Source organism: Hyperolius riggenbachi, chromosome 10 (assembly GCF_040937935.1).
Source record: "Hyperolius riggenbachi isolate aHypRig1 chromosome 10, aHypRig1.pri, whole genome shotgun sequence".
In the NCBI taxonomy this organism is placed as follows: Eukaryota; Metazoa; Chordata; class Amphibia; order Anura; family Hyperoliidae; genus Hyperolius; species Hyperolius riggenbachi.
Window position 1 is genome coordinate 108,525,042 of NC_090655.1, and position 21,036 is coordinate 108,546,077.

General features: G+C 45.1%; 1 protein-coding gene across 1 annotated transcript in view; it reads right to left on the minus strand.

The window, feature by feature from the left end:
• Positions 1 to 21,036, minus strand: part of LOC137536715 (CD209 antigen-like protein E) — an 86,865-nt gene that overhangs the window by 10,387 nt on the left and 55,442 nt on the right. Inside the window, exons 4-5 of the mRNA XM_068258940.1 lie at positions 15,780 to 15,935; positions 4,869 to 5,014 (exon numbers count right to left, since the gene is read on the minus strand). Of these exons, the coding sequence (XP_068115041.1) occupies positions 4,869 to 5,014; positions 15,780 to 15,935 (302 nt within the window). The remainder of the gene's footprint in view (positions 1 to 4,868; positions 5,015 to 15,779; positions 15,936 to 21,036) is intronic.

The window sequence follows — 21,036 nt, forward strand, 5'->3', positions numbered from 1 at the left end:
CCTTTAACCCTTTGCGCATCATCGTTGTTTTTTGTATACCAACGCAATTTAATAGTATTCATTGTTGGATTATTTAATACTGTTTTTTTTTTACTTACATATTAATTATTGCCTATCAGTTGCTTTTAATTGCAAATTTAAACTGGCACTGTCCGCTTGGATAATTTATTATTAGAGACGTCACCGTGCTAGTACATCTATACAGACGAAATGTGTGGTGACGTCATGTGCGTGGCCACGCACAGAGTCGCCACAAGGTGGAAGTGAAGGGCAATTCAGCGGACTTGCTGGGAGTACTTAAACAGGGATGGTCCCTGTTGACCTTTGGAGAAGTGAGTGGGATCACAGAATGCATGGGGCGAGCGGAGGCACTGTGCACTTTAAGACACTTACATCGGCTTACATTAAATAAGCGCACCACTCGGTCTAGGCAGGACCCTACGGGCAGCATTATCTTCCGCATCTGCGATTTTTGACAGGATGTACAGAAACTGGGTTTCTTTGCTGACAGGCAGTTTATTACACTATTTATTAATTGGATATAAGGGATTGTCTAGAATCTGACTCTGTACATTAGATTTGTTGTTCAGTCTGTATTGCGCAGGCACAGTAGTTCTGCACCTGCGCAGTACAATCCTGATGACGTCGGTCAGACAACGTGACCCACGCAGTGCAACGCACAAGAAGCCGACCAGGAAGCCGACCTGGCAAGATCGGCTTCTACAGCGGAAGACACCGGGAGCCACCGGAGCTGCGGTGAGGGCATAGGACGGCTGCCAGGGGCTGGAGGAAGTCCCAGGTAAGTGGGTTTTGTTTTTTTAATCTGCCTGGACCTTAACTTTAATCAGGGAAGGTGTGGTTGATCAAGTAGAACACATTTCTATATCCATCATAAAACCCCGGCATGGACGTGGCCCCCAGAGACTGGAGCGCAACATCCATGTCCCACTTGATTGAAGGGTCTTATTTACAGTGCTGCCTATAATTATTCATACCCCTGGCAAATTTTGACTTAAAGTTACTTTTATTCAACCAGCAAGTCATTGTTTTGGAAGGGAAATGACATACAGTACAGACCAAAAGTTTGGACACACCTTCTCATTCAAAGAGTTTTCTTTATTTTCATGACTATAAACATTGTAGATTCACACTGAAGGCATCCAAACTATGAATTAACACATGTGGAAGTATAGTACATAACCAAAAAAGTGTGAAACAACACAAAATATGTCATATTCTAGGTTCTTCAAAGTAGCCACCTTTTGCTTTGATTACTGCTTTGCACACTCTGGGCATTCTCTTGATGAGTTTCAAGAGGTAGTCACCTGAAATGGTTTTCACTTCACAGGTGTGCCCTGTCAGGTTTAATAAGTGGGATTTCTTGCCTTATAAATGGGGTTGGGACCATCAGTTGCGTTGTGGAGAAGTCAGGTGGATACACAGCTGATAGTCCTACTGAATCAACTGTTAGAATTTGTATTATGGCAAGAAAAAAGCAGCTAACTAAAGAAATACGAGTGGCCATCATTACTTTAAGAAATGAAGGTCAGTCAGTCCGAAAAATTGGGAAAAAACTTTGAAAGTGTCCCCAAGTGCAGTCTCAAAAACAATCAAACGCTACAAAGAAACTGGCTCACATGCGTAGTGCCCCAGGAAAGGAAGACCAAGAGTCACCTCTGCTGCGGAGGATGTGTTCATTCGAGTCACCATCCTCAGAAATCGCAGGAGAACAGCAACTCAGATTAGAGACCAGGTCAATGCCATACAGAGTTCTAGCAGGAAAGACACATCTTTAGAACAACTGTTAAGAGGAGACTGTGTGAATCAGGCCTTCATGGTAGAATATATGCTAGGAAACCACTTCTAAGGACAGGCAACAAGCAGAAGAGACTTGTTTGGGCTAAAGAACACAAGGAATGGACATTAGACCAGTGGAAATGTGTGCTTTGGTCTGATGAGTTCAAATTTGAGATTTTTGGTTTCAACCACCGTGTCTTTGTGCGACGCAGAAAAGATGAACGGATGGTCTCTACATGCCTGGTTCCCACCGTGAAGCATGGAGGAGGAGATGTGATGGTGTTGGGGTGCTTTTCTGGTGACACTGCTTTAGATTTATTCAAAATTGAAGGCATACTGAACCAGCATAGCTACCACAGCATCTTGCAGCGGCATGCTATTCCATCTGGTTTGCGTTTAGTTGGACCATCATTTATTTTTCAACAGGGCGATGATCCCAAACACACCTCCAGGCTGTGTAAGGGCTATTTGACCTGGAAGTAGAGTGATGGGGTGCTGCGCCAGATGTCCTGTCCTTCACAGTCACCAGACCTGAACCCAATCGAGATGGTTTGGGGTGAGCTGAGCTGGACCGCAGAGTGAAGGCAAAAGGGCCAACAAGTGCTAAGAATCTCTGGGAACTCCTTCAAGACTGTTGGAAGACCATTTCAGGTAGACTACCTCTTGAAGCTCATCAAGAAAATGCCAAGAGTGTGCAAAGGAGTAATCAAAGCAAAAGGTGGCTATTTTGAAGAACCTAGAATATGACATATTTTCAGTTCTCTCACACTTTTTGGTTATGTACTATACTTCCACATGTGTTAATTCATAGTTTGGATGCCTTCAGTGTGAATCTACAATGACCATAGTCATGAAAATAGAGAAAACTCTTTGAATGAGAAGGTGTGTCCAAACTTTTGGTCTGTACTGTAGGTGTCTCCCAAAAGATAATAAACCATGCACAAGAGGCATTTTTGTTGAAAAAGTCAGATTGGATTCAAGTCAGGACTCTGGCTAGGCCACTCCAAAACTTCAATGTTATTTTCTGCTAACCATTTCTTCACCATTTTTGGTGTGTGTGTTTTGGTCATTGTCATGGTGAGATGTCCACTGGTGGCCAAGGCCAAGTTTCTCTGCAGACTGCCTGATGTTGTCGTTGAGAATCCTCATGTATTGCCCTTTTTTCATGGTGCAGTTTACTGTGATTAGGTTCCCGGTCCATTGGCTGAAAAACACCACCAAAGAAGCATTAGGTTTCTACCTCCATGTTTGACAGTGGGGATGGTGTTCTTTGGGTTGAAGGCTTTTCCTTTTTTATGCCTAATGAAGGAAACCTCATTGTGACCAAACAATTCAATTTTTGTTTCATATTACCATAACACAGAAGACCAGAAGTCTTTTTCTTTGTCCAGATGAGCATTTGCAAAGGTCAAGTGAGATTTTGTGTGCCTTATCTGGAGAAGTGGCGTCCTCCTTGATCTGCAACCATGGAACCCAGCAGTGTGCAGTGTCCGTGGGATTGTCTGCCTTGAGACATTGCCAATAGCAGAGCCCAGATTCACCAGGATGGTGTTGGTGGTGATCCTTGGATTCTTTTTCACCTCTATCCTCCTGGCCAGCACAGGTGTCACTTTTGGCTTCCAACCACATCCTCTGAGATTTTCCACAGTGCGGAACATCTTGTATTTTTTTATAATACTTTGGACTGTAGCTATTAGAACTTGAAAACATTTATGAATGGCCTTTTAATCCTTTCCTGACTTGTGAGCAGCCACAATGTGCAGCCGAAGGTCTTCACTGAACTCTTTTGTCTTAGCCATGACTGTCCACAAACCAACCGCAGTGAGCTGCTGTTTACCACATGTTGAGTTGATTAAAGCAGCTGTTCCCAATTAATCATGGTAATTAGGATGCTTTAGAAAAGCTTGGACTATTTGGAATGGTATAAAATTTTGGATTTTCCCACTGACTGTGAAAGTTTGTGAAGGGTATGAATAATTTTGGACTGGACACTTAACTGTAAATAACATCTGAGAAATTTTTTCTTTCCACAGTAATGCCACTTGTACATCGTCTTATCTTTTGAGAGACACCTATGTCTTTTCCGGTCAAAAAATTACTTGCTGGTTGAATAAAATTAACTTTAAGTCAAAATGTGCCAGGGGTATGAAAAATGATGGGCAGCGCTGTACTTGATTGTAGACTGGAACTCTGTTGTTGCTATATATCTTGTTTCAGCTTGCTTGAAGAACCTAGTCATCTTGATCAATGTCAGAATCCTCTGGTAACTTGACAGCTTTCTCATGGTCATCTTCTAAGTTGATTAAAGAGATCCTATTGAAGATTGCCGAACTGATGTAGGATATCACTACATGTTTAAAATCATGTGGGCTGGTTCCAATCAAGAGTTGGAGCTGTGTGTTTACTGTCTCCTCTCTTCTGGACAATCAACCTGCATGGTTAATTAAGCATTTAGAGAGGCCTGGGAGACTATGTTGTGTGTTTTTTAAATATATGAAATAGTGCATAAATAATTCTCCCTAATTAGAAAACCTGTGTATAAAGCACCATCAGCAGTCTTTGCTGGTCATTAACATGAGCATAGAACTCTATGACAATATCCAGTAACCCCTTTGTGTATTCCTGACATGCCATACTATGTAACCCATGCAGCATTTCTATTTTAATTGTTATTATTATTGTTCTTTGTACAGTATGTATGGAACTGAGAGTGTTGCCAATTGTAAGCAGCACCACTTAAAATGGCCCAATGAATAAAAACCTGCTTATGAAAAAAAGTATATGCCGTATGTACAGTAGCTTATAAGGCAAGTTGAGAAAACGTTAAATGAAGCACATACTGAGAGAGTTATGGAGATTTTAATTCCCTTTTATAATGTGTAATTCTCTGTCTAGAGTTCTGATCCTCTGCCTTCAATACTTTTTGTATCACTTTGGAGTCAGCCTGACTTCAGTGACTTCTGAGAATCAGCATGACAACCAAGCCATTTGTTTAAGTGCTAAAGATGGCAAACTTCATATCACTCTTGCACTTCCCCTTAAAGACAACTGTCAGTGGTGAATGTTCATACCTTTTGTTCCAAGCTCTCTATGGTAAGAAGATTGGAATGCATCTTTCTGCATATGGCCTGACTGTTATGCCAAGTCTCAGGATGAGAAGGAAATAAGTAGCAATTGTCTTGAGCTACTTTCCAACCAACTGGACATAATCTGCATCCTGAAAAGACAGCATTGACTGAATAGTGCAAAATAAACAGTTTTACAAGAATGGAATGTTAAATCTCATTTAATTCAGGATGTAAAATTAAATGAATAGCTCATTCCAATAATAAGCAATGCCAAGCCAAATCCACCAAGCTTTTTATTATCTTACGTGTTGGAAGAAGCTATGTTTGCTCAATGGAAGACAAAAAAGACAGATTTAATACACATCACAACAAATGGCAAAGGTTAATTACCACACTGTTACATATACTTGGGGAAAACTATTTGGGGAAAACTATAAATTGCTTTTTCTACTAAAGGATTGTAGCAGTTTAATCATTTTTATAAGTCAAACAGTGCTGCTGCCACTGTGTGCGTGCATGTGCACATGTGCAGGCTCCCGCATGCACGTGCGTTCCCGCGAGCGCGCACGTGAAAATAGTGAAAAAAAAATACATAGAAAAAATACACCTTTATTTCAAAATAATATATTGTCACCATACTTTGTACTAGGGACATAATTAAAATATTGTGATAACCAGGACAAATAGGCAGATAAAATGTGTGGGTTTTATGTACAGTAGCAGTGTTTATATTAAAACTATAGGGGATGAAATTGGAGAAATAGTGTATTTTTACATTTTTCCTTGTTTTTCCCTTTAAAATGCATAGAATATAAAGTAATTACTGAAAACAAATATAAACCTCAAAAAGCCTACTTGGTGGTGAAAAAAACAAGATATAGATAATTTCATTGTGACTAGTAGTAATTAAGCTATTGGCAAATGAAAAGGATGAGCACTGAAAGGTGAAAATCGCTCTTGTCCGGTGAAGTGGTTAAATGTGCAGTTTGACTACGGATAAATTTGCCACTGGACTATTTCATCTACCCAAATCAGAATTTGTAATAGCCTCACTGAATTTAGTACTTCAGCCTCACTGAGTTTAGTTTTATGCTGAATTTTTAGTGGTCTTACATTACAATGAGGGCTGTTTTTAATCAAAGGCATTCCAGACCATTGTCTAGTGTGCTATTGGTCCAAGGTGTTCCAAGGTTCCAACCCCGGATGAATTCCCCCCCCCCCCCCTGAACTTAACCACACACCCAGATTAAGCCCTACCCCTTAATCAAAGCACCACCCCGCTGCCCATGGATGTTCAATGATACACTTCTGCTGAATGTGTGCAGCAGCAGGAAGTTTGGTGTACCGAAGAGCAGCAGCAATGCTGGTCCCTGGAGAACAGACATCACAAGCTCTGGATAATGTAGGTTGCAGTGTGTCCCTCTGTGCCACCCCCCTCAACTTGTGCATCCCTTCTGTCCCCCATGTCTTCTGTTCCCTCCCTCTGTTCTGTCCCACTGTGCATCCCTCTGTCCCACTGTGATTCCTTCTGTCCCCCTTTGTGCCTCCTCCTGTCCCCTTGGGCCTCCTTCAGTCCTCATGTGCGTCCATCCGTCCCTCCCTCTGTTCCCTGTGCCTCCTGTTAGCCCCAATTTATGTCCCTTTGTGCCACCTCTACTCCCCTGTGCAATGCATTCCTCTGTCCCACTGTGTCTCCCTCTGACCCCCCCTGTACCTCATTTTGTTCCCCTTTGCACCTCCTTCTTTCCCCCTTTGTCACTTTATTTCCTCCTTTTCCTCCTGTCTCCCTGTGTGTCCTGCTAACCCCTTGTGCCACCTTCTGCCCATCTTTGTGCCTCCTTCTGTCCCCCTTTGTTCCTTTGTCTGTCCCACTTTATGCCCCCTTCTGTCCCCCTTCTACCTCTTTCTGTCTCTCTGGGCCTTCTTCTGTCCTCCAGTTCATCCTTGTGTCCCCTCTACCTCCTTCTGCCCTCCTTTGTGCCTCCATCTGCTCCATTCTACTTCCTTCTGTCTCTCTGATCCTCCTGTCCCCTGTTCATCCTTTTGTCCCTTCTGCCTTTTTCTGACCCCCTTTGTGCCTTCTTCTGTCCCCCTACACCTCCTTCTGTGCCCCTGTGCTACTTTCTGTCCCCTATTGCGCCTCCTTCTGTCCCTCCATGGCACCTCCTTTGTATCTTCTTCTATCCTCCTTTGTGCCACTTTCTGTCCCCATTTAGCCTCCTTCTGCCCCCCTTTGTGTATCCCTCTCTTCCCCTTGTGTTCATTATGTCCACCTTTGCATCTCTGTCCCCTTTTGTGCTTCCTTCTGTCCGCCTTTGTTTTTGTTGAGGGAAGGGGGGCACAAGATTTTTTGCCTGGGGTGACAAAAAGGCTAGAAACTAGAGATGGGACGACGAATCCGGCGAATCCACGAATCCCTCGAATATTGGGAAATATTTGAGATTCGTGGATTCGAATCCCGACGCCATTTTCCACTTTACGAATCCGCCGAATCCCGACGCTGCATCGCCGCGCACCCGCCGCTCGCACTCGTCCTCCTCCGACCCGCACCTCCTCCGCCCGCCCGCCCGCATACTCAACTCACCTGTCCAGTGGAGCGCAGAGCGGCAGACCTCTCGCTGACTTCCTGGTTCCCTCTAATGACGTCATCAGTAAAAGCCGGTCCGGCCACTAGAGGGAACCGAGAAGTAACGATGAGGTCTGCCGCTCTGCGCTCCAATGGACATGTGAGTTGATACTTATGCAGGGGTGAGCGAGGAGGCACGGGGGACGGAGGAGGCCATGGGGGTGAGCGGAGGAGGCACGGGGGTGAGCGGAGGAGGCCCGGGGGGGAGCGACACCTACCTACCTACCTACCTACCTACCACTTTACCTACCTACCTGCCACTATACCTACCTACAGGCCCCTATACCTACCTAAAGGCCCCCTATACGTACCTACCTACCTACCGGGCACTATACCTACCTACCTACAGGCCCCTATACCTACCTAAAGGTCCGCCATTACTAACTACCGGCGACTATACCTACCTACCTACAGGCCCCTATACCTACCTAAAGGCCCCCTATATGTACCTACCTACCTAAAGGCCCCTATACCTACCTACAGGCCTAGATAACTACCTACCTAAAGGCCCCCTATATGTGCTTACCTACCTAAAGGCCCCTATACCTACCTACCTAAAGGCCCCTATACCTACCTACATACCTACCTATACTTAAGGCCCTATACCCTGCTACCTATACTGAAGGTCCCTTTAACTACCTACCTACCTACAGGACACTATACCTACGTACCTACCGGCCACTATACCTACCTACCTACCTACAGGCCACTATACCTACCTAAAGGCCCCCTATACGTACCTACCTACCTACCTACCTACCTAAAGGCCCCTATACCTACCTACCTACAGGCCCCTATATGTACCTACCTACCTACCTAAAGGCCCCTATACCTAACTACAGGCCTCTATACCTACCTACCTACTTAAAGGCCCCCTATACGTGCCTACCTACCTAAAGGCCCCTATACCTACCTACCTAAAGGCCCCTATACCTACCTACCTACATACCTACCTATACTTAAAGAGAATCTGTATTGTTAAAATCGCACAAAAGTAAACATACCAGTGCGTTAGGGGACATCTCCTATTACCCTCTGTCACAATTTCGCCGCTCCTCGTCGCATTAAAAGTGGTTAAAAACAGTTTTAAAAAGTTTGTTTATAAACAAACAAAATGGCCACCAAAACAGGAAGTAGGTTGATGTACAGTATGTCTACACATAAAAAATACATTCATACACAAGCAGGCTGTATACACCCTTCCTTTTGAATCTCAAGAGATCATTTGTGTGTTTCTTTCCCCCTGCAGCTATCTTCCACTGAAGTGTCAGGCTGTTTCTTCCTGCAGAGTGCAGACAGCTCTGCCTGTATGTAATTCCTCAGTATGTGAAAGCCCAGCCAGCTCAGAGGAGTATTTATCCAGCTTGTAAAAGATAAGAGAGAAGAGAGAAGCTGCCCTAATCTAAATAATACACAGGCAGTGTGCAGAGAGGGGCCTGGAGGGGGGAGATGCATCACAGAACCACAACACTGAAGAACTTGGCAGCCTTCCAGACACAGGCCGACAAGTCTGACAAGAGAGAGATAAGTTGATTTATTACAGAGATGGTGATAGTAGAACGTGCTGCAGTAAGCCAGAACACATTAGAATAGCTTTTGGAACTTGTAGGATGATAAAAAACAGGATGCAATTTTTGTTACGGAGTCTCTTTAAGGCCCTATACCCTGCTACATATACTGAAGGTCCCTTTAACTACCTACCTACCTACAGGACACTATACCTACCTACCTACCGGCCACTATACCTACCTACCTACCTACAGGCCACTATACCTACCTAAAGGCCCCCTATACGTACCTACCTACCTACCTAAAGGCCCCTATACCTACCTACATACCTACCTATACTTAAGGCCCTATACCCTGCTACCTATACTGAAGGTCCCTTTACCTACCTAAAGGCCCCTATACCTACCTACATACCTACCTATACTTAAGGCCTCTATATACCCTGTTACCTATACTGAAGGCCCATATACCCTGCTACCTATACTGAAGGCCCATATACCTTTCTACCTATACTGCAGGCCCCTATACCTTGCTACCTATACTGAAAGCTACCAATATTGAAGGCACCCATACCTAGCTAGCTATACTGAAGGCACCTTTACCTCGCTACCTATACTGCGGGCAACTATACTACGGATCGCACAATTCGTATGTGCAGGATTCGTTAGATTCGGGATTCGAAAGGTTCGAGATATTCGAGAACCTTTTTAGATTCGGATCCGGATTCGGATTCGAAGAAATTGTGGATTCGTCCCATCCCTACTAGAAAGTACCCTGGGTACAATCTATACCATTTAAAGAGTGCGTTTATGTTTTGCCTCTGTGAGGAAGCCTTTCCAATCTCTTCTTCCGAAACTAAAATTGAAGTACCTACTCTAAGATACAGAATATATATATATATATATATATATATATATATATATATATATATATATATATATATATATATATATATATATACAGTGGCTTGCAAAAGTATTCGGCCCCCTTGAAGTTTTCCATACCATATTACTGCCACAAACATGAATCAATTTTTATTGGAATTCCACATGAAAGACCAATACAAAATGGTGTACACATGAGAAGTGGAACGAAAATCATACATGATTCCAAACATTTTTTACAAATAAATAACTGCAAAGTGGTGTGTGCATAATTATTCGGCCCCCTTTGATCTGAGTGCAGGCAGTTGCCTATAGACATTGCCTGATGAGTGCTAATGACTAAATAGAGTGCACCTGTGTGAAGTCTAATGTCAGTACAAATACAGCTGCTCTGTGAGGGCCTCAGAGGTTGTCTAAGAGAATATTGGGAGCAACAACACCGTGAAGTCCAAAGAACACATAAGACAGGTCAGGGATTAAAGGGACACTTAAGTCAAACAAAAAAAATGAGTTTTACTCACCTGGGGCTTCCAATAGCCCCCTGCAGCTGTCCGGTGCCCTCGCCGTCTCCCTCTGATCCTCCTGGCCCCGCCGGCAGCCACTTCCTGTTTCGGTGACAGGAGCTGACAGGCTGGGGATGCGAGTGATTCTTCGCGTTCCTGGCCACAATAGCACCATCTATGCTGCTATCGCATATATTATATACCATATAGCAGCATAAAGGGTGCTAATGTGTCTGGGAATGCGAAGAATCACTCGCGTCAATTTGAAGATTGCTAGGCATTTCACAATCTGCAACCACAGCAACAGTCCACTAGTGTCACATCTGCAAATTCCCCATCTTGCTGCATAAGTACATAGATATCAGGGGTGCTCTGATACCCCAATCATGATTCGAGTGATCACGAATTAGACCCCGCTCACTTTTGTACTCATGATCACGAATAGAAACAGATATCTGACTCAAGTGCGGTTTTGAGTCGAACAACTACATGTAATCACGAATCACGTGTCGTGATTCGTGATTAAAAACCCGCCGACTTTAATGGTTATTGGTTAATAGCAAAGGCCCCTTACATGCCAGAAACACCAACTTTGCAGGTTATGTTAAGAAGAAAAGTGGGAGCAAGGGGAAATAATGTTTCACAAAGAACTTATACTTTTTGAGAAAATCGATTTTAAAATTTCAAAGGAAAAAGTATACTTTTAAATGCGGTAAATGACAGTTCGTTGATGAAGCAAAACTCGCCGACTTTAGCAGTTAATAGCAAAGCCCCCTTACATGGTAGAAACACCAAATTTGCACGATATGTTAAAAAAATTGTGAGAAAAAATATTATTTTCCTATTTGTTTAAATTTCTTTTTTTATATGTTCAGAGTGTGGGATATTTAAAAAGAAAATGATGTGGGGTCCCCCCTTCCGAGCTTCTTTAACCCTTTGTCCCCCATGCAGGCTGGGATAGCCAGAATGCAGAGCCCCGGCCAACTGGGGCTTCGCACCCTGAGCTATACCAGCCCGCATGGTCCATGGTATGGGGGGGGGGCTCCAGGGAAGAGGGGCGGCCAAACCTTCCCCTCTTCCCAGAGCCCTTGTCCAATCCATGGACAAGGGGCTCTTCCCCACCTCCGGTGCCCCAGGAGGAGGTAGGGCGACAACTCCATGGGGGGGGGGGGGGGGGGTTCATGGTGGCATCTGGGAGAGATCCCACGCCAATATCCTCGAAAAAAGGTCCCACACCTATATTCTCTAATCTTGCGATCTTCTTACATTGATTGAAGATCTCCGCCGGCCGCTGCCACACACGCCGCTCATCGCCGCAGCTTTCAGCTATGCTAAGTATAGCTGAGAGCGCGTCTGCCTATGTGGATGCTATACCGCCAGCTCCCGATGTCCTCCCTGCCTCTCACACCCATTCTGGCACCCAGTGCACTGGGTGCCAGCATGGGTGAGGGTGATAGGCGTGGGCAGCTGGGGAGGACAGCGGGAGCTGGCGGCAAAGCATCTGCAGAGGATGAGCTCTCAGCTATACTTAGTATAGCTGAGAGCAAAGCATCTTTAAATTTCCCTCCAAGGCTCCCCATTGGTTCCTTAACAGACCAATGGGGATCCTCCTGATTAATCCGTGATCATGGCCGACCTTTGACCTGAGCGACCGGAGCGGTCGCTCAGGGTGCCGGCTTCCAGGGGGGCGCTCCTGCCACCCTGGCTGCATATCTACCTAGCTGCAGCCTGCAGGCTCTGGCCAGTCCGTCTTGCGTGGTAGCTCCGCACCCTGGTGCCGCTGGGGTTGATGGGGGCGAAGACTTCAGCAACTTGCTGTCTCTCATGCTGTCATCCTCACTGTGCGTGCATACGCCCTCTAGTGACAGCAAGGAGACATCGGAAGGTCGTGCAGCAGCAGTCCCACGGACTCTGGGGGACACTGCAGCAGGGGTAAGCAGCAGCTGGGGGATGATATTCTATGCCCAGCTTATTCCTTCCTGGTCCACCATCCAGCTAGCTCAGGGATGAGCAAACTACTTGCAGGCTGATCAGTGCAGCCACACATAGGCAGCACAACCTGCTTCAGCCCTCTTCACCAATAGGATCCCTGTAATGGCAAAGGGATAATGAGTAGTGCTGTGCAGCTGTATTTGAAATGCACAGCGGGAACAGCAGGCTAGAAGGCTGGAGGAATGTGCAGTTTGTTCAGCTTCCATGTGGTTTGGGCAGCGGATTGTGTTCATTCTTCTTATCTCACTCAGTGGTTGTATACAGAAGAGTCAGGGTCGCTGACTCTTCTGTATACAAATGTGTTAAAAATGTGTATGCTAGTTGGCTGGAATGTCGGACATCTCACTGAACTTACTGATAAGCAGTCCGCTAAAGCCTAGGTTCTCAACGTGTGGTACGCGTACCCCAGGGGGTACTTCTGATGGTTCCAGGGGGTACTTGGGCTTGATATTCTTAACCAAGAATAACAAATTTAGAGTTTTAGAAAATGATAAATCTTTTTTAAACACCATCAAATTAGTATTTTAGCTAATTAAAAACAATAGTAAATGCTTGGAAATTGTTTAGTACCAATTATCATGTAGTAAGATTAAATATATATTTGTCAAGGGGTACTTGTGATAATGTTTACTATGATAGGGGGTACTTGGTGAGTACAGGGTTTTAACCACTTCACCACTGAGGGGTTTTACCCCCTGACCACCAGAGCAATTTTCACCTTTCAGCGCTCCTTCCATTCATTCGTCTATAACTTTATTATTACTTATCCCAATGAAATGAACTATATCTTGTTTTTTTCGCCACCAATTAGGCTTTCTTTAGGTGGGACATTATGTCAAGAATTATTTTATTCTAAATGTGTTTTAATGGGGAAATAGGAAAAAATGTGGGAAAAAATTATTATTTTTCAGTTTTCGGCCATTATAGTTTTTAAATAAAGCATGCTACTGTAATTAAAACCCATGAAATGTATTAACCCATTTGTCCCGGTTATAAAACCATTTAAATTATGTCCCTATCACAATGTTTGGCGACAATATTTTATTTGGAAATAAAGGTGCATTTTTTTCAGTTTTGCATCCATCCCTAATTACAAGCCCATAGTTTATAAAGTAACAGTGTTGTACCCTCCTGATATAAATATTTAAAAAGTTCAGTCCCTAAGGTAACTATTTATGGTTTTTTTTTTATTGTATTTTTTTTTTTTTATAATTACAAAAAAAAATAAAAATTGGGGAGTGTGGGAGGTAATGAGTTAATTTATTGTGTAAATGTAATGTTTGTATATGTAAAATGCTTTTAGGGTGTAGTTTACTATTTGGCCACAAGATGGCCACAGAGTGTTTGTTTACATGCGACCTGTAAGCGTCCGGAAGGACGCTTACAGGAAGCAGTAGGAGGCTGGGAGACGCACAATGATCTCGCTGTTTCTGAAAGAAGCAGCAGATCATTGCGGGGGCTAGATCAACGAACGGGAATGGATTTTCCCGTTCATTGATCTCCGGGCGAGCGGGCGGCGGCGTGCACGAGCGGTGGGTGCGCGCGCACGAGCGGCGGGAGCGCGGACAGCGGCGGTAGCGCGGAAGGTACGGATTTCTCCATCCCTGGTTTTTTAGGAGGGAAAAAAGGGGCGGAGAAATTCGTACCGCTGGGGGTAAAGTGGTTAAAAGGGGTACATACCAATAAAACGTTGAGAAACACTGCGCTAAAGGGATTCTTTCCATCACCCTGCTGTGTGCAGACTGCACACAGTAACTGAGGCTTTCTGACAGGACATTCCTAGTGAATAGTGTGTACAGCGAGGGTTCTGCCTGTTTTTAGCAGTTTGTCAGCTTGTGAGGCTGGTAGTTTAATTTCAGTGTGCAGAATATGATGAATGGCAGTAATTATCTCTTTCTCTGCCCATCCATTGTCTATCTCTGTCCACTCACCCCCTCCCTCTCTACCCACACTCTCTCCCTCCCTCTCTGTTTACCTCTGCCCACCTCTCTACCCACACTCTCCCCCTCCCTCTCTATTTACCTCTGCCTACCGCTCTACCCACACTCTCCTCCTCCCTCTCTACCCACACTTTCTCCCTCCCTCTCTGTTTACCTCTGCCCACCTCTCTACCCACACTCTCCCCCTCCCTCTCTACCCACACTCTCTCCTTCCCTCCCTCTCCGTTTACCTCTGCCCACCTCTCTACCCACACTCTCCCCCTCCCTCTCTACCCACACTCTCTCCCTCCCTCTCTACCCACACTCTCTCCCTCCCTCTCAGTTTACCTCTGCCCACCTCTCTACCCACACTCTCCCCCTCCCTCTCTACCCACACTCTCTCCCTCCCTCTCCATTTACCTCTGCCCACACTCTCCACCTCCCTCTCTACCCACACTCTCTCCCTCCCTCTCTACCCACACTCTCTCCCTCCCCCTCTGTTTACCTCTGCCCCCCTGCCCAATTTTGATAGCACTTTTCACCAACTTTTGGGTTATTTTTCAATTGTAAAATGCCTAAAAAGTTATTTTAAATCAAAGATGAAAATAATCTCCTAGGAGATAATTCAGGAGAAAAGGTGAATTGCATATGGGCCTGGTATGTGTGTGTGCGCGCGCGCACGCACAGAGTATGAATGGGGGGGCACCAAAATCTGGTTACGCTCAGGGCGCTGTGAAACCTAAGGCTGGCCCTGTCCGTGATCACAACCCAGATTCTGACCACGATCACAAGTGCATTCGGAACTGCATTCGTGATCGAGAGGAAATCATGAATTCGGATCATGATGTCGGATAGTGAAAAAATGCTTGTGAATCACAGCTATGCCGTGATCACGAGGTTGTTATGTGCAACCCTGATAGATACCAAAAGCACTAAGTTTATTTCTTACTGAACTCTTTCCATTCCTTTTTCCCAATCACTCACAGCCCTCAGCACTTTTTTCTGATGTGCTGTAGGGGACATGGGTAATTGGTGAAAAGGACTGGCGGTGGTGGTCTAGAGGCTGCATATCTCCTCGCTCTAGAGTGAGGAGGTGACCTGGTGTTAGTAGGAAGGGGCAACACCAGCTCCCGCATTGTAGCTCAGCCCTCTTGGTAATTTTGATATTACACTGTGCTCCGTGCTGCTGTAGGGGATGAAAGTTACATAGTCATTTTGGTTGAAAAAAGACATACGTCCATCGAGTTCAACCAGATAACAAAGTACTCAACCAGAGAACAGAGAACAAGAACAAAGTGTCAGACTGAAATAGGTTTACTAGAATCTTTGCAACCCATATAGCTGACCTAGATATGATTGTTTTTCTCACTATAAATGGGATTTTACTTTGAATGCAAAACTGCATTTTACTTGAACATATACTGAGAAAATAAGACTGTTCACTGGTATACTAGATACATCATTGTGCAGCTGTCCCTTACCTTTTTCTTTAGAATTTGTTATATGTGAATTGTTGTTAGGAAAATCAATGCACAGTTCATATGTCAAATGATTTATTCTGCTGTTCTCTGTTACATTACAATTCTTCTGGCTTGAGCTTTCATCAATCTTTTTCAATAAATCTTTTACATTAAGACCTGAAAGCAATAAATACAGTATTAACAAATATTAAATAGTTGCACTGGAAGGAGCACACACAGGAGGCTATAGTGAAGAGAGCCTGAGAGTGAAGAGAGACACTACGCCAGTGTCTCAAGGGGCACTCCAGTCCAACAATTGCAAATGGCTGAAATAGTCAGGTCACTAGTTATTCAGTATTTAATATTTGTACAGCTGCCTGTTTTTATTCATGAAATAAAGAGCTTTAAATACTTTACAGTGGTGACCATTTGCAATTGTTAACAAATATTAAATATACAGGGAAAAAAGGGAAGCAAGACATTTGGGCCACTGGAGGAACTGCAGAAAATTGGCTGCGAATTGTTGATAGGCAAACCGTATCTACAAAAAGCAGGTGCTATTTTATTGGGTACCTCTGGCCTATGGCTGTAATTTGTATGGCTACCTATGGTGGTACCCAAACTGTGAGGCACTCATTATTTTTTGCTTTTTTTGCTTGGGAAATGTGGTGCGTAATACGCCAGGTTTGTGGCAGGAGAAGGAGGGTGGTTATTGTTTGGCATTGGCGGGGGGGTCTTTTAACCTCTAAACGACCACGTCATGCCAATTGGCGTGAACGCAGTGGCTCCCCCAGGACCGCCTAACCGTTTGGCTTAGTCCCAGGGCGTGCTTTGCAGTAGATCGTGTGTGACGATGCTCAGCTCAGCTCCGTAATCAGTCTCCCAGCGGCGATTGCCACTAGGAGACTGTTAGATGGTGCAACCGCCATCTATTTACACTGTACAGTGCTGCGAGTGCGATCTATGGCAGCACTGTACTGGGGACAGCCGTGTGACACAGCTGTCCACCTGGGAGGCAGAGAAGCAATCCGCTGTCATAGCTCATATGTTCAAGCCTATGACAGCCGATCGCTGTCGTTGGCTGACTGTGGGAGGGAGGGTCGTTAAAAAATAATAAAAAAAATAGCAAAATGTATTTAAAAATAAATAAATATTTATAATAAAATAAATAAACATTCCAGGTGTGATCAGAACGCACCAACAGAAAGCTCTGTTGGTGGGCAGAAAAGGGGGGGATCACTTGAGTGCTGAGTTGTACGGCCCTGCAGCGAGCCCTTAAAGCTGCAGTGGCCTAAATAGTAAAACATAGCCTGGTCACTAGGGGGTGTAAGCCTATCGTTCTCAAGTGGTTAAACTTAGGCATCCCAGCTGGAAGTTAGGCATCAGAGGGGGTGTCAGTGTTGCCAACCTTTCACGTTATTTTTTACTGACAAAGACCTAAAAATTTACAGACAAAGGATTTTTTTACCGTTTTACCGACAAAATCCCCTGCGCAGCGCGCCGACAAATGGGCGTGGTCATGCACCAGAATGTGGGCGTGGTCATGGGTGGGGCCAAATATACATGACTTTAGTAGTGCTGTAAAAGGTCTGCCGGGGAAGTTTGAGCTCTGCCATAGTGTTCCCCCCCCCCCCCCCCACACACACACAAAAAAATACATGTAATCTTACAGAATTTCCCCAAAAATACACATGATCCGGCAGAGGTTCTTCCAAAATACAGATAATATGCCAGTGGTTCCCTAAAAATAGATGTAATCTGGCAGCAGCGATTCCCCCAACATACACATAATCTGGCAGCAGTTCCCCAAAATACTTAATCTTACAACAGCAGTTCCCCAAAAATACAGATAATCTGGCAGCAGTTCTCCCAAAAAATGTGCCCCCAGTATAGGTAGCCAGGTCTATAGTTATCTCCAGTATAAGTAGCCAGGTCTATAGGTTTCCCCAGTTTAGATAGCCAGGTCTATAGGTGTCCCCAGTATAAGTAGCCATGTGTATAGATGTCCCCAGAATAGGTAGCCAGGTCTATAGGTGTCCCCAGAACAGATAGCCAGGTGAATAGGTAGCCAGGTGTATAGATGTCCACAGAACAGATAGCCAGGGGTCTAGATGTCCCCAGAACAGGTAGCCAGGGGTATAGATGTCCCCAGAACAGGTAGCCAGGAGTATAGATGTCCCCAGAACAGGTAGCCAGGAGTATAGATGTCCCCAGAACAGGTAGCCAGGGGTATATATGTCCTCAGAACAGTTAGCCAGGGGTATAGATGTCCCCAGTATAGGTAGCCAGGGGTATAGTAGTCCCTAGAACAGGTAGCCAGGTGTCCCCCCAGCAGGAGGGAGGCACCGCAGAGAAGAGGGAGTGATGGGCACAGCGGTGTGGAAGGTGGGAAGTTCCCTCACCTTAGGGCTCCCCCTCCCTCGCTCCCCCCTCCAAAACTAAGTCTTGTGCAGTGGCTGGCAGCGAGCCAGACTTACCTCCGTCTTGTTGCAGGCGCGGGATGGTCTCTGGCTCTGCATTGCTGCTAGTCTGGTCTGGTGTAGACCAGAGCAGCGGCACCAGAACTTCCGGCGCTTGGAACGAGGCAGAGTTAAGTCCCTACAAGACTTAGTTTTGGAGGGGGGAGCGAGGGAGTGGGAGCCCTAAAGTGAGGGAAGGGGGGGGGGAGACGTCCCCCCTTCCGCACCGCTGTGCCCATGATCGCTCCTTCTTCTCTGCACTGCTCCCCTCCTGCTCACAGGGTGGCCGATCGGGCATCTGAATTCACAGGCAGCTGAATTTATATTGACATTTATGGTATGCCCTTTAATTTACGGGCGGTTGGCAACACTGGGGGGTGTGGGTATAGTTATGCATCGGCAAGGGGGACTGTTAGGGTTAGGCATTAGTAGGAGGTTGGTTATAGTAAGGTATAAGTAGAGAGAGGGCTCTGTATGAGAATAGGGTTAGGTTTAGCTATAGTTAAAAATCTGTAACATTTACCAATATTTTACTACCTGTATTAGCACTGCAAAATAGAAGAATATCGGTAATGTTCCAGTATTCTACTTCCAGCTATTTCCGGTGGCCAAACTTACACTGGTGCCCTTTTTGGCATGTATGCGTAAAAACACCTCCTGAAGGTTACAACTGTAATTATAGTGATGACAAACCAACACTTTAATTTCTGTCAATACACAACTGCAGCGGCCCTTTTTAAGAGGTTGCTGGATACCCCATTATTTTACATTACAAAAATGTAGCACAAATAGCTCCTATGCTTTCTGGTATAGCGGTATGGAATGCACAGGTAGGGAAAGCTTACCACTGATCAAATGTAATATGTATGTAATAGACTTTTTAAAATAGCTAAAGAAATTAAACTTTTTACAGCTTAGTGTGAAAACTTGCTATCACCCCCTGGATACAGTTACCGCAATAGTGTTCTACTGTGGCAGCTGTATACACTTTGGATAGTCCAAGGTGTCAGACAGCCTATTGAACAAAATACCGTATTTTTCGGACTATAAGACGCACTTTTTTCATAAAAAATAGAGGGGGAAAATGTTGGTGCGTCTTATAGTCCGAATGTAGCCAATGACTCTCCTAAATCCCCGGCAGTCTAGTTGTCCCGGGGCTCCTTCCTTCCCTCCTGCCTTGAATAATTATGCCCCCGATCCTTACTACTGGCCACAATGTCCCCTGGCTAAGTTTGGCACTCCCCCACCTCTTAACAACATGGTGCAGCCTGCAGATGATTAGCGCTACTCACAATTCCGGAGCGGCTATGTTGCTCTAAATACATTGGCAGAGTCCTTATGATCGGCAGAGTTATGCTGCAGCCCCCACAGATTAGCGTCACCCCACGGTCTGTCCCCGCAGAAGATAAGCATTGCCTCGCAGTCTGTCCCCGCAGAAGATCATCGTCATCTCGCAGTCTGTCCCTGCAGAAGATCAGCATCACTCTGCAGTCTGTCCTGGATGCAGCGGCTCTATAAACAGCGCGGGTGTTCTTCTGTACTGTGTAGCTTGATGACCGGGAGCGGTGGCTTTGATCTTTATACACACGCGGCACTCTTTCCGTATGGTAGCTTGATGAGGTCATCAAGCTACCAGACTTCTGCTGGGACAGACTGCAGGGTGACGCTAAGGGTGAGTAGTGCAGGAGGGTGAGTAGTGCTAATCGTCTCTGTTGCACCATGCATTCTATAGAAAGAGAGAAGGAGGAGAGCCGAGCTGTGAACTTCATAGGCTATGCTGTCCTTGTAGTGCCCTCTTGCCAAAAATAACAGCATTGGCAAAAAATATCTTGAGGTGAAGATTCAGAGAACTAGAGATTTCCTTTTCTCGCACATTTTATTTGGTTAAAAAATATTTTCCTTTGAAATAAATTGTTAAAAGTTAAAGATTTTTCATCAACTTTCTTGCTTATTCTTGTATTTATCTTCTTGGATGGTTTATTAAAGCTGTTAGATTTGTTTGGCCTTTGTGCTGGTGTACTCCCTCAATTGACTCTGAATGAAGCCGTGGATATTCAGTCAGGTTCAGCATAATCAAGCTTCACAGCTGCCATGAAGCCAAGTATGCCTTCTTCTACTCAAACATGGGTGCTAGGGATATTGCGTTATCTCCCTGCTTAATCACTACCCCAAGGAGCTTACAATCTAATCCCTGCCTCAGGCCACTGCAATCAGGAGCTTGGGGGAGAAGATCCACAAGACGCCCCTGCACCATGGATGCACCTGGTTTAGTATGATTTTTTTCCCTGACTTTGGGCCTCTAAATCTAGGTGCGTCTTATGGTCCGGAGCGTCTTATAGTCCGAAAAATACGGTAGTTATAAAGACCGACCGTGAGAATCATCAGTATGTTGAATGTTCATAAACATTCCTGTATCTTTCAATATGTAGAACAAGCAGCACTATTAGGTAACTATTAATTAGTGACCTGTTACCTGACCACAGGAAGCCATTACCAGGAGCACTGGCAGGGGCATTTCTATGTTCCTGGGAGATCCGGGGCACCCCTGGGCACCAAGAGGGAATGAGTGTGCGTGCCGTGGTGAAAAATGGGCGTGGCCATGCCATGTAAAGTGGGCATGGTCATAGTTGGGGCCAAATGTACATGAACATAGCAGCGGCGTAACTTAAATATATTCAATAGGCAGTATTTCATATTTGTAAGCCCCTCACCTGGCTTCTGTCTTGCCTTCATCTGGCTGGCCTGTGCGCTGTACTCGGCTGGCGGCTGAGCTGTGCTGGCCTGGCTGGTGGTGATGCTGTGCCAGCTTGGCAGGTGGT